Here is an 18,459-nt window from a genome sequence, read left to right on the forward strand (position 1 = left end):
CACATTTAAATGATGCTGTAGGCAACAAACAGGAGGTCCTGATGTCCCATGTTTGAACACATTGTAGGGATTATTTTAAACGCCAAAAAAAAGCCACCGAACAGAGGAAAAGAGAGGCTGACAGAAAACACAGCCACTCCAGACCATGAGCTGCAAAATAGCCCCACCATGTTCACATTAATTATGCCACTGTGAACGGTATTTTCCCAGGCCCTCCTGGTGCACGAGCCCTCTGCACAACCTTTACCCCCCACCAGAGGGGTAAACAAAGTGGGCAAGAGATAGTCGGTGCATTTTTGCTCTTTGAATGGGTGTTGATGAATCTGACGGCTCCTGATGTGCAGAGCTGGCACAGTTTTGTTGAAGCTCTCTGAAAACTATTTGAAGTCAGAAAATCCACATAAGGTCAGACAACTTACCAGTGAACCGTAGCGAGCAGGAGGTGATCAGTTCCATGGATCTTATCTGGTGTTCGTCTGCATGCTGTTTGTCATCAGTGAACAAACAGAGGCACAGAAGGGGAACATATGCTGTTGATAAAGCAGACATCATGAAATATTTATTTCATGGCTGGCATGTCTCCCTGTTGAAATGAAACACAAAGCGACAACAAAAGCTTTTTGAGATTTTTCTGAAAAAGAGATTCATGCTCATCCAGAATTATGCACTTTTTACATTCTTCATTGTATTTCTGAGGTCATATCATTTCAACATCATGATCATGATTTGGCAGAAGTTAAACAGCTTTTGTTCCAATAGTGTATGGTTCTTAATGTTATCAAAAGCAAAAATGTTGTTTCTTCATAAATAACAAATCATTGCTGCTTGGTGGTCTCTTAATCACAAATACAGTGACAAGTTGTTAAATAGTGTCAGATCATTGTTGCACAACCAAAAGTCCTAATTTTCTCTGTGTTCACACTCAGGGGCAGGAAATACAATGTTGGGGCAATGTTGTACAACTGTGTTTGGTTTGTTGGTAGCTTAAATTTGTTTTTTCTGACAGCTGTTAACATTTTATCGGGAGCTGTATTGTGACTGAAAATACTTGGCTACTGTGCCATTTTATTTAAGAATTACAACATATTTGAGAAACCTTTAGCTAATGCAAGACAAAAACTGATATATCAAACTAATGCTAATGGCTTACTGTCTGTTATATTTAATTCCTAGTCCAAGAATTTACACTTTCGTTTAACTCGGAATGTAGCCTGATTAACTGTTCATCACTGTTTTCAGTTGCTGATTAATCCATTAAAAGTGTCATGATAATGACACTTCAAACACCTTGAGTTCATCAGACTGACAGTCATGATCACAGCATCATATCAGAGCGTCTCTGAGACGTGATGTCAAGGACGGTGTTGGCAGAGTAGATGAGCAAAGGAACGTTTTTGTCAAGAACCTGACTGAAAGATACTTCCCATATAATCCTAAATCTATGCACTGTACCTTTAAGGTAGATATTAACGAATTGCTGATTTTATGTCTGTTTTTTGGCCCTTGGCCTGCAGCTGGGCTGGAGCTCAGTGCACTGTCTTTATTTAGCTGTGTGTTGTTGTTCAGTCCTCTCCTCTGCTTGTTAAAGACTGAAGTTTGGTATTTAAAGGGGACAGTATCCGGCTCATTGTTGTACATTTAGGTGAGAGACGCGGATGTGACCGACCCTCCATTCACCTTGTTGGGCAGGGGTCTGGGAAAAGCATTGTGAGGTGGTTTAAATGGGGCAGGGAGGGTGGGCTTTGTGCCAAATCAGTGTCTGATTGGATTTCAAGCTGCACAGATTCAGCTGGATCACGGATGTTTTTTGGACTAATTTCCGAGGTTCCCCGGATTGATCAACGCCTATTAAATGATGATTTGTGAAGTGTTCCTGCAGCTCTGTTTGCTTTGGAAAGAAGCTGTGGAAGTGTGAAAGTACAGAGGTCATTTTTGACTAATTCAATTGTCAAAGGAGGTTAAAAAAAAACAGACTGCAGAGGGTGTGGAACTTTAATAAAAAAGCATCTCATCATTAGGATTAAAGTTTTTTTTTATGTTTGTTCTCTGACAAAGTTTTTTTTTCTTTGTTTTTCCTCCTTATCCAACCTTAGTGTGAGGACATTTCGTACCATATGTTTCTCAGATTGTCAGGCCCTTCATAACAAGGCTGTGAGTCTGGGCTTGGACCTATATTATTAAAATCTGACTCAATAAAATCTTATAGGAGTGTGGTTTAAGCCAAAACACTTTAAAGCATTCTTATTTCTTTGACTCGTATCCTGATGACAGCTTTATGTCTCACGTGTTAAACCTGTGATACCTCTGATCCCAGAACAATAACGAGGAGTTTTCAGGTCACAGATTATTTTTTTATTCATGCCTTTTGTTTCCCACACTCAGTTACGTGTTTTTATGATTCATTGGAGGAAAGATTCATGCTTACAGTTCTTTGTGTCTCTAAAGTTCTACTCTTCATTTCATTTGATAAATTCATCCTTTTATAAACCTCGAGGGATCATCACAACAGAGCATAGTTAAAGTAAATCAAACATAGAGTTTTCAGGGGAGGTAAGGCCGTTAAAAAGACATTTTTAGGGGGGTAAAAAGTGTCTTCAATCTTTTTGTCAGGCATTTTGAATTCTGACATCAAAGTCAAAGTCCTGAAAAATAAAAGTCAGAATTTATGAGATTAAGTGAGAATTCTGACAGTCAGGAAAAACAATTTTTGAATTTGACTTGGACGAATAAGATTATAATAAATCTGAGCTGTCTTCAGGCGCAGTGTTCCCAAACGGACTAGGGAAGGACATGTTTGGTTTGTCTGCACGTGTGGAAAATTACTGTGTGTAGTTAGACACACAAACCTGTGTGTTATCAGATGAAAAGACAGTCACAACCCCCTCCCCTCTACATCCTTCCCTTGTTTGTTTGCATCTTGTATTCTGGAAATAGTTGATGTGTGTTCTGGTGTGACATTTGTTGCTCACCTTACAGTAAACACTAAATCCTCAGAGGACAAGTGGAGACAGTCCAGTCCAACCTGTCCTCTGGTCCCTATGACACACCCAGTGTGCCGGTAAGCATGCAGGGGTAGAGGGGGCATGGCGCCCTCAGAGGAAGCCCTGTGTGTGGCGTCCTCCGGTCCTGACCAGGATGATTAAGAGTTCCTTCCTCTTGGCTCTGATGGTCTTGTACCGCACAAACAGACTGGCTGCCGACACCTCGTCCAGGATGGGAAGTGAGTCTTTCCCAGTCTGAGGAGCCACAGAGCTGCCTGATATTGACTGCTCAGTCCAAAGCAAACACACTGTAATTAAGGTCAAATAATGCTGGTGGGAATAATCACAAGGATTTCATTCAGCAGTCTAAGGCCTTTGTTCAATCTGGCTGATGCTGGTGGTTCCCCATGAGGGAACCTCTGTGGGGCTGCATTCAAAATCCAATGGGTCGTGGAAAGGAAACAAACATATTTTTACAACAACAAATTTTCTTTTCATCATGAATTACTGTATAAAGATTAATCAAAATGCTAAAAGCTGTTATAAGACGATCAGTCTCTGGAAGAACAGCAAGCAATGACTCCAGTATTCAGAGGTGCGCCTGTCATGCGTTGTCTGTTAGGATGGTGCAACCTTTCCAGAATCGTAGGTAGTTAGAGGAACACGAGGAAAATAGTGTTAACAAATACAGTTGCAACGGCTAAAACGAAGTACATAATGATAAATACGCATCACTCTCAGAAACGCTGTACATTCAAAGCATCCACAGCAAGTGCAACAGCTGGAAGACGCTGAAGAAATAGATGCGCTGCAAGAAGCAAAACATAAACGAATCTTAAGTCAGACACACAACCAGAAAACAAAGGCGAACACAGAAACGCTCCAAGTTCAGCCTTAACGGAAATGCTCCAGGCCTGCGGGGCGCTCTTCTGTATACAGCTTAGAGAGAGAGAGGCGCGCGGAAAAAGAGGTACTAGGGTTGCTAAGTTACAACTTAGAAGAACTTGCTAAGTTATAACTTAGCAACTTTGTCGCTATTGATACTTTTCAGACCCACCTAGCAACTGGCGCTAGACTGATGGCGTCGGCCGTTGAAAACAAACGGCTCGTTTCCATTAAGAGGTCCTGTGTGGATTTATACAGTTTGGTACGGGGTGGATCGGTACAACCTAGTCCTGTTAGCGTTTCCAACCGTCCCCTTCCGCAGCAGGTGTGTATGCGGATAACTGCGTCAACTACGTAACTACGTAATAGCGTGACGCAATAGCAGCGCAACTCCGTGTACCTAGCTTAAAGACATAAGTGAATGAAACAAGTGGAGGAAGAGAGGATGAAACTTTGGGCTTTGAGACGCACCCAGCATCAGACATCCAGCAATTCGTCTGGTGTGTGGTTCTTTGTTACAAACAACAGTCAAGCTTCCTTTCAGAGAAGGTTGTGTGCATCCAGGGGAAGCAGCTGTCGCAGCTCAGTGACGATTCTTTCGACCAATCAACAGACGGCAATGCTTCTAGCGCCACCTCAGCAGATGAGTACCAAAGCAAAAAATAGGACAGGTTAATTTGAGTCATTTTTGGTCTTTATGAAACCTCCGAGATATCTTTTGGTAGAACTTAATGGCCTTTGGTTGTAAATTTAAAAGATCATTTTTGATAACACAATTTATTTCTGATCAATAAAGCGGCACTGGTCTTTTTTTTTTTTTTTTTTTTTTTTTTTACACTTGATCAAATTAAAAAATAGGTTCAACTTTATCATTTCTTAACAAGCCCCTGCAATTGACTATTAACTTACTAATCCAAAACTTAAAGTTTGTTACAAAAGGGCAATGTAATGTTTTGACAATGTTTACAGATTTTACTCTAAACCACAAAAAATGAACCTCTAAATTACAAATATCAGCGCGCTCATCAGAGTCATGAGAATTCAGCCTTTGAAGAACATGAATGTCATGATGCATTTTAACATCCTGGCAGTATATTTCCCTTATTAGAAGCAGTTATGAGTCAGGACTGAGTGAAGTATAAATATATAGATCTTTATTCATTTATGAACTTCATATGCTCAGTTTACAGTGTTGGGAACATTACTTCCATTAATACTAACCCGTTACACTACATGAACAACACAGATGAAAGATGGTTCGAGCTGCTGCAGGTTGTTTGAGTCATGGTTATGTTTGAAGAAATGAAATAAACTCTAAATACAGTACATAACTCTATTTTACTATTGTGAAGTAGTTAGCATGAAATGTAGGAACATACTTGGTATATGAAATATGATTAAAATGTTACAACAAACACTGCAAATGTTAATGTCCTAATATATACTACTGTTAAGAGTTAAATAAAAACAAAATAAATTTTAAAAAAATCTTTGTAGCATGTCACCCTCAACACTGTTTACAATAATATACCTTTAGAATACAAAATAATACTTGATATGAAGCATCAGTGCATAATCACTTCCTCTCAACATGGACAAGACAAACTGGTCAAAAATAAAACATCCTTTGGAAACACACAGGGCTTTAATAAGTCCATTTAACACTGGAGTTCACTCACTCACTAATACTGCTCTCTTTTTTTCTTCAGTGGTCTCTAGGAGGTGTGTAGATAAAGGTTTGGTCCACAGAACTTTCATCAGACAACAAATAAAATGCAGAGAACAGGAGATCTTCGTGTTAAATGTTAAAACAATGAACCAGAGTAGAGTGATGCTGTCTTCAAACACACAGAGGTTTTTTTTTTTTTTGTACAAGCCTGCCCTGCAAGCTATTCCAACACTTGTGTAACAGACATCCACGTGCATGCTTCTGCAGGAGCACAAACCCCCCAGCTTTACCAGAAGTGAGTACAGCAGCACAAACGGCACCATGTTTTGTGGAGTGAAACATGATGACCTTCCTACCACGAAGCCTGAGCTGGAAGACCTTTTGGTTTTTTTTAATGTAAATTGAAATAAACTTGATTAAATACTGGCAGTGTTCAGAGTCTACATAAATACATATCTTACACTAGTGCTTTGTGGTGAAACTGGTCCTATGACTTTCTAAACTCATGTTTCTAAATTAGTTTTAATACAAACACAAATCTATCCCTCTTCTCACTTCAGACAGAAAAAAACAGCTGAGAGCTTCTTTGTGAGGATGACTCCATACACAGTGACTCTTCATTCAGATGTTTTTATGGTTGAGCTGTGATGTTGAAGCTCCACTCTGTGCCACCATGAACCTTCATTAATCTGGGATTTTATATCCCCTGAAAGGCTATAAAGCCCATCCACTTCACTTGACAGTGTTCTCCTCACCAACTCCCAGGATTAACCTGAGAGATTCAAGCTGATAATAAAAATACAGGAGCACCTCAGAAAGAGACCTTTCAAAATAAATCAATTCAGCTCTTTATCTTAATTTTTGCTTTAAGCAAAATGAAATTAAAGCCTCACTGTATCTGTTCAAAGGGTCATAACAGACAAACAGCTTCATGTTTTTACCCAAGACACTTTAAACATTCACTTCCAATTTATCTTTAACACACAAAAGCATTTACTCTTTCATTTCTGGGGGTACGTCTTCATCACAAAGGTTGAAGCTTGTTCAGGTCCACAGTTCAGCGGGGAGCATTGTTTCTTTTTTTCACAGTAGTTGAAAGAAATACCTGAGCCAGTTTTCATCTGTTAAATACATCACAGTGAATGTTGGAGGGACCAGCAGCGTTAAGTTCAGCCTGTGTCTGAAAGCTGGAGAGGAGTCAACAGACTGCAGGTTTTCATTTGTGGGAGTGAAAACGTCCTGGAAGCTGGAAGATGCAGAAGTAACAGTCGAGCGGAGTGAACACTTTAAGAGGACATCTCATGTGTTTCCTTCCAGACTTTGCTACATTACAGTCCGTAGATACAAGCAAAACAGGAGGGGGCAAAGCAAAGGCCTGGAGGCTGCCAGTCAGAACTTTAGGGGGCGGAGCTTTAGGTTACACAGGTGGGGTGGAGTAGCGCACCACATAGTTGTAGTCAGGCGGTGGGCTGTGACACTCCAGGGCCGAGTCATCCAGCGTGGAGTCATCCAGGCTGAAGTCCAGGTTGGGGACTGTGGGTGCGTACTTCTCCTTCTCTGTGTCGGTCAACACAGATTCTTTACTCTTACTCACTGCCTTCATTCTGAAACAGAGAAAAGGAATGATTATGTTAGTGACTTCTGAACCACCTGGGACACTCAGAACATCTGAGTCCGGTCCACTGATGAACATGGTGTTATAGTGTGACAGTGTTAGATATTCTAACCCTGACTCTGATCACCTCCAGATCTTAAGTATAAGGTTTTCCTTTCTTGCTGTTTTTTTCATGACACTTTTTTTATTTGAGTTAGACACAAGAGGATGAGGACCATTTAGTTATTTTACGGGAAAGGCCTAAAAAAAGTTGTGAGAACAAAGTAGAATTCTGCGGGTTCCACACACTTGGATTCGAGTTTTTTTCCGGCTTTATTTTTCAGAAATCTGACATCAAAGTCAGAATCCTATAAAGCTGAATTCAGTTCTGAGAAAAAAAAATAGAATCTGAAGAAAAAAAACTAAAATTTCTGAGTAAAATTATTACTTTGATTTCAGAATTCTCATTTTTTCACAATAGAATTCTAAGATTTAAGATTTCTTTTTTCATTTGTTTACAGATTTCTGAGATTAAAGTCTGTATTTAGTCATTATAGGCAAACGAAAAAAAAACAGGATTCTTGCTGCTAAGTCAGAATCTGAAAAATAATAATAATAAAAAAATAGATCTTTGTTTTACTCCCTGTAATAATTTTTTTCATTGGCCCATTTCCTCCTCCCTGGAGTTAAAACAATGTCACCTAATATTTTATTGGCTGGATAAAGCATGGCAACACTTTCATCTAATGGCATTTTACAGACAAACAATGAATCAATTACAAGAAAACAATCAAATTATCATTAGAATATGAGCCTTTGTTATATCAGATTCTCTTTTATGGAAGCTAAAAAACCATCCTCATCAACAGATGACAAGGACTTCAAGTGGTTGCACACTGTGTAAATATTTTACTCTTAATCTCTTTTCTGTCATAATAAAGGCTGTTATGATATTCTTTGATGTAAAAAATGCCACTCCTCAAGCCACACAATCAGCCAAACCTTTCCTTATTCAAATATGATGTAATCAATCATCCCAGGCTTTTCTGCTTCATTTGGCCCTCAGAATATGAGTAATTGCCTCTTATTGTCTTTGGAGGTTGCTAAGGGTTTTCCAAGCTCCCCTCTCGAGGCCAAGGGGTCAACACCCAGTGGGGGGAAGTGACGCCACTGTACAAGAATGCCGTCCTGGTGAATAACCACCTGGTGAACCAGGCATCAAAATAGTGAACAATGGTTCAGAGTTGCCATGCCAATGCCAGGCACCAGGGTTGGGTTTCTATTAGCCAGAGAGCCACAGGAAACACTAGGAGTCAGGGTGAAATCTCCTTTATCCTGAGAAAAACAATATGGCCATTGTTTTAAGTACTTTTTAAAAGGAGCACCACTAGTTTGTGCTACAGGAGCAGTGATTCACTCAGTCATGAGTGAGCACCAAGGAGCTAATGGATAAACAGAAAAGGGGCACAGTGCTAAAGCTAACAGGACAGAGCCGTTCACACTCTGCTTGGTTTAAAGTTGGAGGTGATTGTGTGTGATTGTGAAAGGGAGTTGTCTGTCTGAGATGTAGATCATTTTCCACAAGTCTGAACCGATCCATGCAGAGCTATGAGCAGGGCTGTTCCCAGAACTGTTGCTTTCGTTTTCAAGTCACAGAACATTGTGAGCTAGTTTCAGTTAACATGAGACCAAGTTTGTTTATTATGTCTCACATGATTGCTCAGTGTGTGCGTAGATGACATTTTACTGCAATCAGTGTGACATTTACACTCCTTAATCCTCAGCTGACAGACTTTGGAAACACAGAAATCTGCCCTGGACTAAAACTCTTCTGCTGTTCCTCTTTTCAGTCCTGTATGTGAGAGCTGCTGTATCCTGACAGTTCATTAACAGGTGCCACTGTGCAGGGAACAGAAAAAGACATCACAAGGTTTAGGGTGTTTGGCTGCTAACAAGCTGCTGTAAGCTACAGAAATATACTCAAGTAAAAATATTTAGAGAAACTTTATTCTGTCCTCAAACAACCCCAAGGGGGTCCACATTGTTTCAGTGTGTTTGTGTTGTTGTTGTTGTCCTGTCTGACCGTTTTATATACGTATCTTGGCAGGATGCAGGATCTTGAAGTCATCTTCTAATGATCCACAGGATTTTGGAGTAAAGACTTCAGGCTAAGGTTGCGTTTATTACGTAGCATTGCATTATAGCAGACAGCCATGAGTCATATGTTAAATCCGTCTGGGAGGTATCTCATTCAGGGCTCTCTCAGTGAAAACAAAAGGCTTTTAGTGCAAGCTCTTAAAACAGCCAAACCTCAAGTGAAGCAACCATGCTGCTTTTGTGCTCAGTCCTTCACTTTGTCACCTTCAAGCTGTCTCCCGCCCTCTCAACCTTTGTTCCTCATGCATGACTGCACCAGACAAAAGGGAAAACTAGCTGCTGACGTCTTTGTAAGGAAGGAGAAATGTGTGTGAGTGTGTGTGTGTGTGTGTGTGTGTATGACAGTTATGGTGTCTAAATTCCAGCACAGCGGGGAGGTTTCTAAGCAGGTATTTTGCCGACCCTGTGTTTGTGTGTGTAGGTGGGTAAACCAGGAGCAGGTTGCGTAGATGAATGCACTGAGCTGTGGTGTACTTACGCCAGAGCCATGATGCTCAGAGGTCGGCCTGCCAGCGACTCCAGGCGCTTCAGGGTCTCCATGTTGTCAGAGGAGAGGCCCATCCCACTGTCGGACTGACCGCCCTGATGACCATCACAAAGAAACAGAGCAAATTATCAATACTTCAAACTTCACCTTTGCTTCTAGTAATCTGAGGTGAATTAGTATTTTCATATCCAGTTTGTAGAAAACTAAATGTTACATCTCAAGAACTGTTTGAACACTCTCACAGAGAAATTATTGTGTTAATGATGAGAAATAAAGATAAAACAAGATCGTCAGGGGATGGTCAGGTATGACCCCATTTCAAAATCTTCGTTTGAATTAGTTTTTAACTGCTGTTTTAAAACTGTTAACTCTTAATATTCACCTGCCCTTTCTACATGTCTATACATTTGTATATATACCAGTGACTCCTGAAACATGGCAAAGTTTTAGCTGATCTGGACTTAATGCCCTAATTTAAAATACAAGCCACACTTAATAATTACAATAATAGTAATGATAATAATAATAATAATAATAATAATAATAATAATAATAATAATAATAATAATAATAATCATAATAATAATAATAATAATAATAATAATAATAATAATAATAATAATAATAATAATAATAATAATTATTATTATTATTATTATTATTATTATAAAACATTTTTTCAGGAATCACAAGCAAACTAGAGGACATTTGGTCTTTGAGGGCAAGAAGCTAGCAAGCAGTGCAAGGAACTCAGATTTTAAGAGAAACAAGTAATAATGTGAATATCATAACACTTGTCCTAATATTTAATGGTTACAGTGATGAAGTAATGGAAAAGTGTGGCAGATTGTTGGCAGATAAAAGCCCAAAGAAAAGGGGCCAAATATAGCATCCTGTGGGACCCCAAGATGTGAAATTAGGGAAATTATATGAAGTTTTGAAAATTCATCGTTGCAATCATATAAAATAATTTTTAACTCACCTCGTGGCTTTCATTGGTCTCGCACCCCATGGTTACTTCGTCAAAGGTTTTCACACTAGCAGGACGGATCTTGATGTTCCTAGTAAGAAAAATGTTTCCAGCGTAAATCTCCTGAGAACCCTCAAATGTTTTCTTTCTGTTTCAAGAATCTGTTTGGTTACACTAAAGCCCAGAGCAAAGTTCAGCCACAAAACCGCAGGAACGTAATCGCTTAAATCAACAACGTGCGGCATCTACAGCATTGTACTTTGAAAACACACCTTGTTTGCTTTGCATCTCAACACTCCAAGGCTGCAACGACCACTTAATTTAGCTTAAGGGGTAACTGTCATTGCTCCTTTCAACACCTTCTCAATAAACACTCTGGTGGACCTGTGAAAACCCAAGGGCTCAATAAATATTATTTTAAGTGGACGTAAACCTTGAAGCCGACTCTGTGGTTTTAGGTGAAAATCCTCACAGGAGCAACAATATTGAAAGTTCTGTGGACTTCAAGCTTGGGTGTGTATATTACTTATCATGAGCACATCAGGACTCTCTTTGTCCTCAGGTCAGACGTAAATGTTCTCCGGGCTGAGTTTAGTCTGAATGCCACGGGAACACCAATTGTTTTGGATATTATTCAACACAAGATTTAAAACTGATCTCAGAATTTCCTTTGCAAAACAGACTCTGCACCTTGTGCCGTCAACAGTCTGTAGACAGGTTTGCAAATCTTTTCGATAAGAGGATTTATTTCATTTAAATGTCCAAACAAGCTCATAGGGGAGTTTAACATATCTGAGCCAAGAAGGACAAGAAACTACAGCTGGGGTCATTCGCAGGGCTCAAGGGTCCTGTGTTCGTTGATGTAGTAAAAGATTGATGTATCAGGAGATGATGTTTCAAATACAATTTCAATGGCAAAAATCCACCCAGCCCCTATGGTAATATTAATGTCTTCACTCAAGAAAACCATCTCGCCAGCCAACACTAAGGATGTTGGTGTAGAGGAGAATAAGATCAGGTATTCCTAGGTTTTTTCAACCTTTTAACAACAACAACTTTGGAATGAGTTACCTCAGCATGTTAAACAGGCCTCTTTGTCTTTGTCACACAGTAGTCATTAATCATTTAATAATGTTTGGTGGTTTTTTTTTTGTATTTTACATCTAGTATTCTTTTATCTCATGTAGCTGCTATGTATCTTGCTGTATTTTATTTATTAATTTTGCTGTACAGCACTTTGGTTAACAATGTCTGTTTTTTTAAGTCCTTATAAAATAAAGTTGGATTGGATTGGAACAAGAATTACATTTAACTTTTGAATAAGGGCCAAAACGCCTCTAAGAGGTCACTTTAAAGCTCCTGTAAGGAACTTTTTTGTCTGTGGTGAATTTGGTGCCACTTGTGAACAAATTATGTCTTTTTGTCTCTTTGGGTTTTCTGACAAAAAAAGGCATTCTTTGCCAGGTAAATGTAAAAAATATGTCTTTAGGGAGCTGTAACTCACTTTGTCAGACACCAACCTCCCAGCATGCATTAAAAAGCAATTCAGAAATAATCAGTCTTCAGGTTAAGTGTCTGGTGTGCTTTTCTGGGTTATGGGAAGACATGGTTATTAATTTAAACTTTTTCTAAACCCCCTTGAAGTGTCTCAAAGGAGCTTTAGTACATCACGTCAGGGTAATGATGAGTTAAGAGAGAGATTAATAACTAAGACATTTTTTTCATCCATAGTGTTAGTTGAAATGAGAGGGTCCATGTTCTCACCAGGAGTTCCCTGAGTCACGATGGGAGACAGGTCGTATTGGGGTCTCCTCTGATGGTGCTGTGGAGGGCGACTCGCCCACCTTGGCTAGCAGAGCTGTGTTAATGGGTATGTAGTGTTTCCCCTCCTAAATAAACCAGAGACAGAACATTTCAGAGTGCAGACTTAAGCGTCCATGATGCAAACTATACAGAGGAGAAACTAAAGTAGGTCAATGCAGCATCCAGCCTCACAAACGCATGCTTCCACAGGTTGTGGCGAGCAGCCAAAGAAACTGAGGTCATGCCTAATAAATCCAACACTATGTTCATGAAGTTGATGGAGATGGCAGAGACCATGACCAGCCTTCCTGTACTGTAACAATACCTTTATTTGTACGAGTCAAACCCTCTACCGATCACTCTGTGCTGCCTAGTTTGTTTCTCATGAAGATACATTTCACAGGCTCGTCTAAAACAGTACCAACTTTAGCTTTTCATGTGATCTGCTGAGTGGTTTCTGTCTTTATCTCTGAGTACTTCACTGGACGATCTGAGGTTCGGCGTATTTGGTGACTCATTTTCTTTGTGAGCTTATCTGTCCGCATTACTGAACAACCTTAACAAAAAGCCTGCCTTCTTCAGTAGCTGGAGGTGGAAACATGACTACTGGCATTTTGTACATAAATCTTGATGCCTGAAAATGATCTCTTCTAGTGAGGGCTTTAATCACTTTTGCATTGCCAGTGATTCTTAAGGCTAAGTGTCTTTTTTCTGTCTTAAAGAGTCCACATAATCTTAAACAAACTGATAGAAAAAAAGCAAACTTCAGGTTCACTTTCCTAGAATTTAGATCTTTTTCTGCCTTTTGTAACAAAGACAGTCCTGATCTGATTGGAGACACAGCTGCTGGTATTCAGTATGCTGGCTGGCAGTTTCACTGTTTTGTGTAATGATGTTCTATGTTACATGTGTAACAGCTCAAGAAGCTGCAGTGAATCAACCTTGTTGGAGTGCATCAGTTGTCATAAGTATGTTTCCATAGCAACCGAAGCACAATTTTTCCTACAGTGCATTTTTGTTGTCCTTGTTTGACCAAAGAGCACTTAAACTTTCTGATGTATGTAAACAATCCACACACTGTGAACAATCTCACTGTTCATACCAGACATTGTTATGCCACATCCCAGTAACAAATACTCTGTTTTTCCATGTGCTTTGAAGTGCAGTCCATCTCCCCAGACTGGCGGTGCTTTTTCAAAGAGAATCATGTGTTTGTGTTGAGTGTTATTTCCCCTCTCAGCTGGCCTAAGCACACCCTTTGACTTTCTGTAGGCTGCGGGACTCTGACCACCAACGCTGCTTCCTGAATATTAGTATTTATGACTCAAGGCATGAAGCAAGTGACTCCCCTGCTCTTTCTATTTTAACTTGAAATACAAATTTTGATTCAGCACTTTTCAGTAGCTTAGAAAATGGTGATTCACTCTCACATACACTAGACCTTGGATTTCATAGTTGTGTGGCAACAGTTCACACTCTTCCTTGTTGATCATACCTGCTGTACACTGGCCTGCAGCAGATCTCCCAGCCTTTCCACCAGCTCAGTGAAGGTGGGTCGCTCCTGTGGCTCCCCCTGCCAGCAGTCCAACATCGTCTGATATCTGAAAGCAAGAGTAAACCAATCATCAACAGCAGGTTAGACATTTGGAAACCTTTAGGACATTGATCAAACGCTCACAACGCTAACACCAAAAAGGTGTGTTTGCTTTCATTCTGCATTTCTGAAGAAACGCTGGTAATCCTTCTTCTTTTTGTCTTTAATAAACAAGACTTCAAGTATTCAGAGACCACATCTGGTTCACCTCCTTGATCAGCTGTCATCAGAAATATTCACTGTTTTCTATTTGCAGGTGATCCCGGCCGAGCCTCTGGGGGATGTATCTGGTTCTCTCTTGGTCTTGGGTGTGAAGCCAGTGAAAGCACATATCCTTTCTTAGGACTCTGACAAGCTGTCAGTGTCTCTGCCCATATGTGGTAGGACACAGAGTCTCTGTGGGAGTTTACATCACGGCCTTCTGTCTCATTTTCAGGGGGGATTCAGAATCCACAGCTGCTTTTTAAATCCAGCTCACAGGATGTCAGCGATTGGATTTGGTGGATTGGATCTCTATATTGGTTCTGGTGCGCCACCCTGTTTCCAAATAGAGTACTTTTGGTTTTAGGTTTGGTTTAGTTTTAGCTCCTTGTTAAATCTCAGTTTAGCCCCCTCTCTGCTCCTCACTGCAACCTCAGCTGAGCAGCTGTGTTACCACCTTAATGAACCTAGACTCTATTCATCCAGGTGGTAGATGTAGAGCCAGGACATAGACCGCATGATCTCTTCCTTCATTCATATCATAGATGAGGTAGGACAATTAAAAGCACATTTCCTGCCTGGTTTGTGATGAGAATAAATAGCCTCCCCCTGCATGTTTCAGGTCTCGGGGGAGTGTGGTGTGTAAAAAGGAGGGGAGTACCGTAGAAATGAGCTACTTTGTCCTGTTGGGCAATGAAGGAAGGATGGGAGCTCAGCATCCTTTTTATTGTCCTCCCACTCTGTAAGCAGCATCCGCTAAATTCCTCCTCAATGCATCAGGACCGGGGAAACTTAACAGGCTGACTAACACATTCCTGATGAATCAGTGCTGCAGTGGCACAAATGATCTGCTCAACACTGCCTGGGACCTCTTGTGCTTCTCATCATTTGTAGATTACGAGTGGGGTGAGGGGTCAAGGTGTCAAAACCTGCGCCTACAGACATGTGATAGAGTGCAGACTTCTGCAGGGAATCAGGGGAATTTACCCTCTGACTCTGCATGGATTTCTACGCATCCATTTCAAACGGGTATCAGCAGGCTTTATCTTAGCTTTAAATCAGCGGCAGGCCTCACAGCCATAAGCATGCAAAATATATAATCTAGCACTTCTATTTTTGTCAGTGAACTGACTGTGCGAGATGGAAAGTACAAGAGATTCTTGGCAGCAGCAGGTCTACATCTAAAGATCTACTGTTCTGACTGAAAGCCTCAGTCTGGTTTGGATTTTCTGAATCATTTCCAATCACTGTCTCCTTTGCAAGAATGATAAATTCATTCAGTTAGCTTTACTTGGCACGAGCTGCGTTAAAACACAGGACCTTTAGATACCACATCATTACTGAGCAGGAGTGCAGCATTTCTTTTTCAAAACAAATTAGATTTGTGGACTATAAGAGTCACTTTAAATTAAAAACAGACACAATGTATGCACATATGTTGGAAAGAGCCCCAGAGCTCAGACTGTGATGGTTGGTTCTGGATCAGCTGCACATTTGACAGATGTGTTTTTATTGCAGAAAAAGTTTGTCTCGCTGCATCTCTGACTGACAGCACTGATACCAAAGAAGAGCACTCTCTGTTCTCCCGCAGGTATTTATGTCCAGCACCTTTGACAAACCCCTTCTTCAAAAACTTTGCAGCTCTGGCGCTCCTCACAGGGGGAACTCGGGCTTCAGACATCCAGTTACATCTGCTCCCCTGTCAGTCAGAAACTTCTTGAAGCTTCAAGCTTTCTGCTTCAGAGCTAATCAGCTAAGCTAATGTTTCAGAGCATGATTCTTATCAGGTTCCTCTGAGCTGCTGGTGTAACCACAAAAACAGAGACAGGCACAATGCCTCCTTTTGAGGGCCATGACTTGCTGCTTCTATATTCACTGTATTCTCCTCTGTGAAGAGAAACATACAGTGAGGGGTGTTGAGCAGCCTCACTGTTTAGTCATAATAAAAACACTTTTTTTGAAACTAACAAAATGCCTTCTTCCACAATCAATGGATAAACAAGACCACTAAATAAATCAAGGAAAAACTTCCAACACAGTTTACCTCACTTCCTTTGCCTTGAGGTGAGTAGCGTGCAGGAAATTTAGTTAAATTTGTTCAAAGTGAGTTCAAGTTTAAAGGAACTCTCACATTTCAGAGGAAGAATATTCTGGTGCTCTCATCCTGGTCCCTTCCTTCAGCCTGCAGCAAAATTCTTCATCGATTTGGACTCCAGGGTACGGGGAGGCGCCTGAAAGTTAAAAACAAAAGTGCAAGTTACCAAATGTAAAAACACACATCTACCTAGTCTGAGTTTCATTCTTGATCACCGGGTTTCCACCGGAATAGATATTTTTCAACCTAATGTTTTCTTCAAACAGAATTCTTACTGTTGCAGATTTCTTATTGCATTTTGAAAGTTGTGAAATCTATTTATTCAACAGAATATTTAATGTAGTCATTGTTTCATATCACAGCCAAAGCAAACCTTCCCAACTGCGTTCAATTATAATTTCTTTGTCATACACTGTCTGGCGTCAACACAAGTGTCTGAATATCTAAGCCTCCTAAACAGAGCTGACACACTTCTGGCTCACAGAGTGATCTGAAAAACAAACTGGTGTTACCCTGAAACTTTTGACCTCCAAAACTGATCGGGTTGCAAAGCTCACTTCTTTAGCCATTTCTCTTGGTCGGTTTGTATCCTTATTTCTTGATTTATTCCCGAGGCCATCCTAACGCTACCCAGATGTGTAAGTGTTTCTTTAGGGGGAAACGTGGTGAGAATGTGTCAAAAGAGTGAAAAAAAAAATGGAGAAAGAGAGCAAGATAAAAGGAGCAAACGCCGTGATGATGTCACAGTTCTTTACATTTAGAGACCATACAATTTGACACACTTTCTTTAAACCACAGCGGGTGACTCCACTGTATAGCAGTGTGTCAAAAGCAGCACAGTCAAATGCAAAGAAAAGCAATACATCCAACTTTGTTTCTCGGCTTTATTACAAGTACTCTTATGTTTCCCCTGCTTCCCATGGTGACATTAAACATACAATATTTTACGTTGAGTCTGGCTATAGAAACGTGTGGTGAGTTCTACGTCGCACTACATAGGCCATCATGGACCAGCACACAATGCTGTTTTTAAAGGCTGCAGTGGTTTCACAGCAGGGAAACACTTTAACACTGAGCTGGCTGCTTGGTTACAGTGAGTTTGTGTTGCAGCTGGGAAGAAAAAGAGAACTTAAAAAGGAGGTGTTCTCTCGGTTTTATGTCCCATGGATGTACTAAAAACCGCAGTCTAACCTCACTAATGCTTTTTGCACGAGTGGCATGAAAATAGTTTTTTTAAGCTGACAATGTGAGCCCAGGCTCTTTGTCCCAAAGGCACAATTACACAGTGGAAGAAGACAGTTATTACCCTGTGCATCTGGAGAGGCTCTACACCCGGGGGCACCGAGTGGGTCTACTGAGCTCTCTCCTCCCTGGACTTAACTGATAACAGAACTTTGTGTTCTTCTGACAGACCAGGCTCCAGGCAAATGTGGGAATGAGCTCGAACTAACAGTGAATGTGCAGTAAATGGCAGTATCGACAAAAAGGAATTTAAATGTATTTGTTTATATCGAACTATAAGCATTTGTCTGTTGATCACACTTGCCGTTTCAACATTCAGCTCCTTAATCCATTAGATACTTGCTTCCTGTCTTGCCTTGCTTTGTTGAACAGGCAGCAAAGAGAAGAAGTGATTGATGCTGAGGCGTGACACTCACCCAGAGAGAAGATCTCCCACATTAAAACACCAAAGGACCAGACATCACTCTGAGTTGTGTAGACTTTGTCAAAAATGGCTTCAGGTGCCATCCACTTCAGCGGCAGCCTCGCCTGTTAAGTCATGGAGATAAAAAAAAAACTCTCTTATATCAAATAAAGGGACTTATTGTTCCATTACCTCGGGACAGTGTTCCTAACTTAGCCGCAGAAGCAGGTTCCTTATATCTATTACTCAACAAAAATGCTGATCTCAAATATTTTTTGTGACTTTTCCAAGAACTGCGGAACTGATTCAGTCTTTTTTTCCAAATACATGGAAACTTTCTGATTTGCATGATACCAATTTAAGACAAAACTATCGAGC

At 40.4% G+C, this 18,459-nt stretch overlaps 1 protein-coding gene across 2 annotated transcripts in view; it reads right to left on the reverse strand.

The window, feature by feature from the left end:
* Nucleotides 1–5,021: 5,021 nt before the first annotated feature.
* Nucleotides 5,022–18,459, reverse strand: part of kdrl (kinase insert domain receptor like) — a 46,543-nt gene continuing 33,105 nt past the window's right edge. For both annotated transcript variants that reach the window (XM_074674071.1, XM_074674070.1), the window contains 7 exons: nt 18,095–18,206; nt 16,473–16,572; nt 14,042–14,147; nt 12,508–12,632; nt 10,756–10,834; nt 9,765–9,868; nt 5,022–7,139 (listed from right to left, as the gene is read on the reverse strand). In XM_074674071.1, coding sequence (XP_074530172.1) covers nt 6,953–7,139; nt 9,765–9,868; nt 10,756–10,834; nt 12,508–12,632; nt 14,042–14,147; nt 16,473–16,572; nt 18,095–18,206 — 813 coding nt within the window. In that variant the 3' untranslated portion in view covers nt 5,022–6,952. The remainder of the gene's footprint in view (nt 7,140–9,764; nt 9,869–10,755; nt 10,835–12,507; nt 12,633–14,041; nt 14,148–16,472; nt 16,573–18,094; nt 18,207–18,459) is intronic.

Source organism: Halichoeres trimaculatus, unplaced genomic scaffold (assembly GCF_033239565.1).
Source record: "Halichoeres trimaculatus isolate MK-OKI-2021-1 unplaced genomic scaffold, fHalTri1.1 fHalTri1_scaffold_7, whole genome shotgun sequence".
Classification (NCBI taxonomy): Eukaryota; Metazoa; Chordata; class Actinopteri; order Labriformes; family Labridae; genus Halichoeres; species Halichoeres trimaculatus.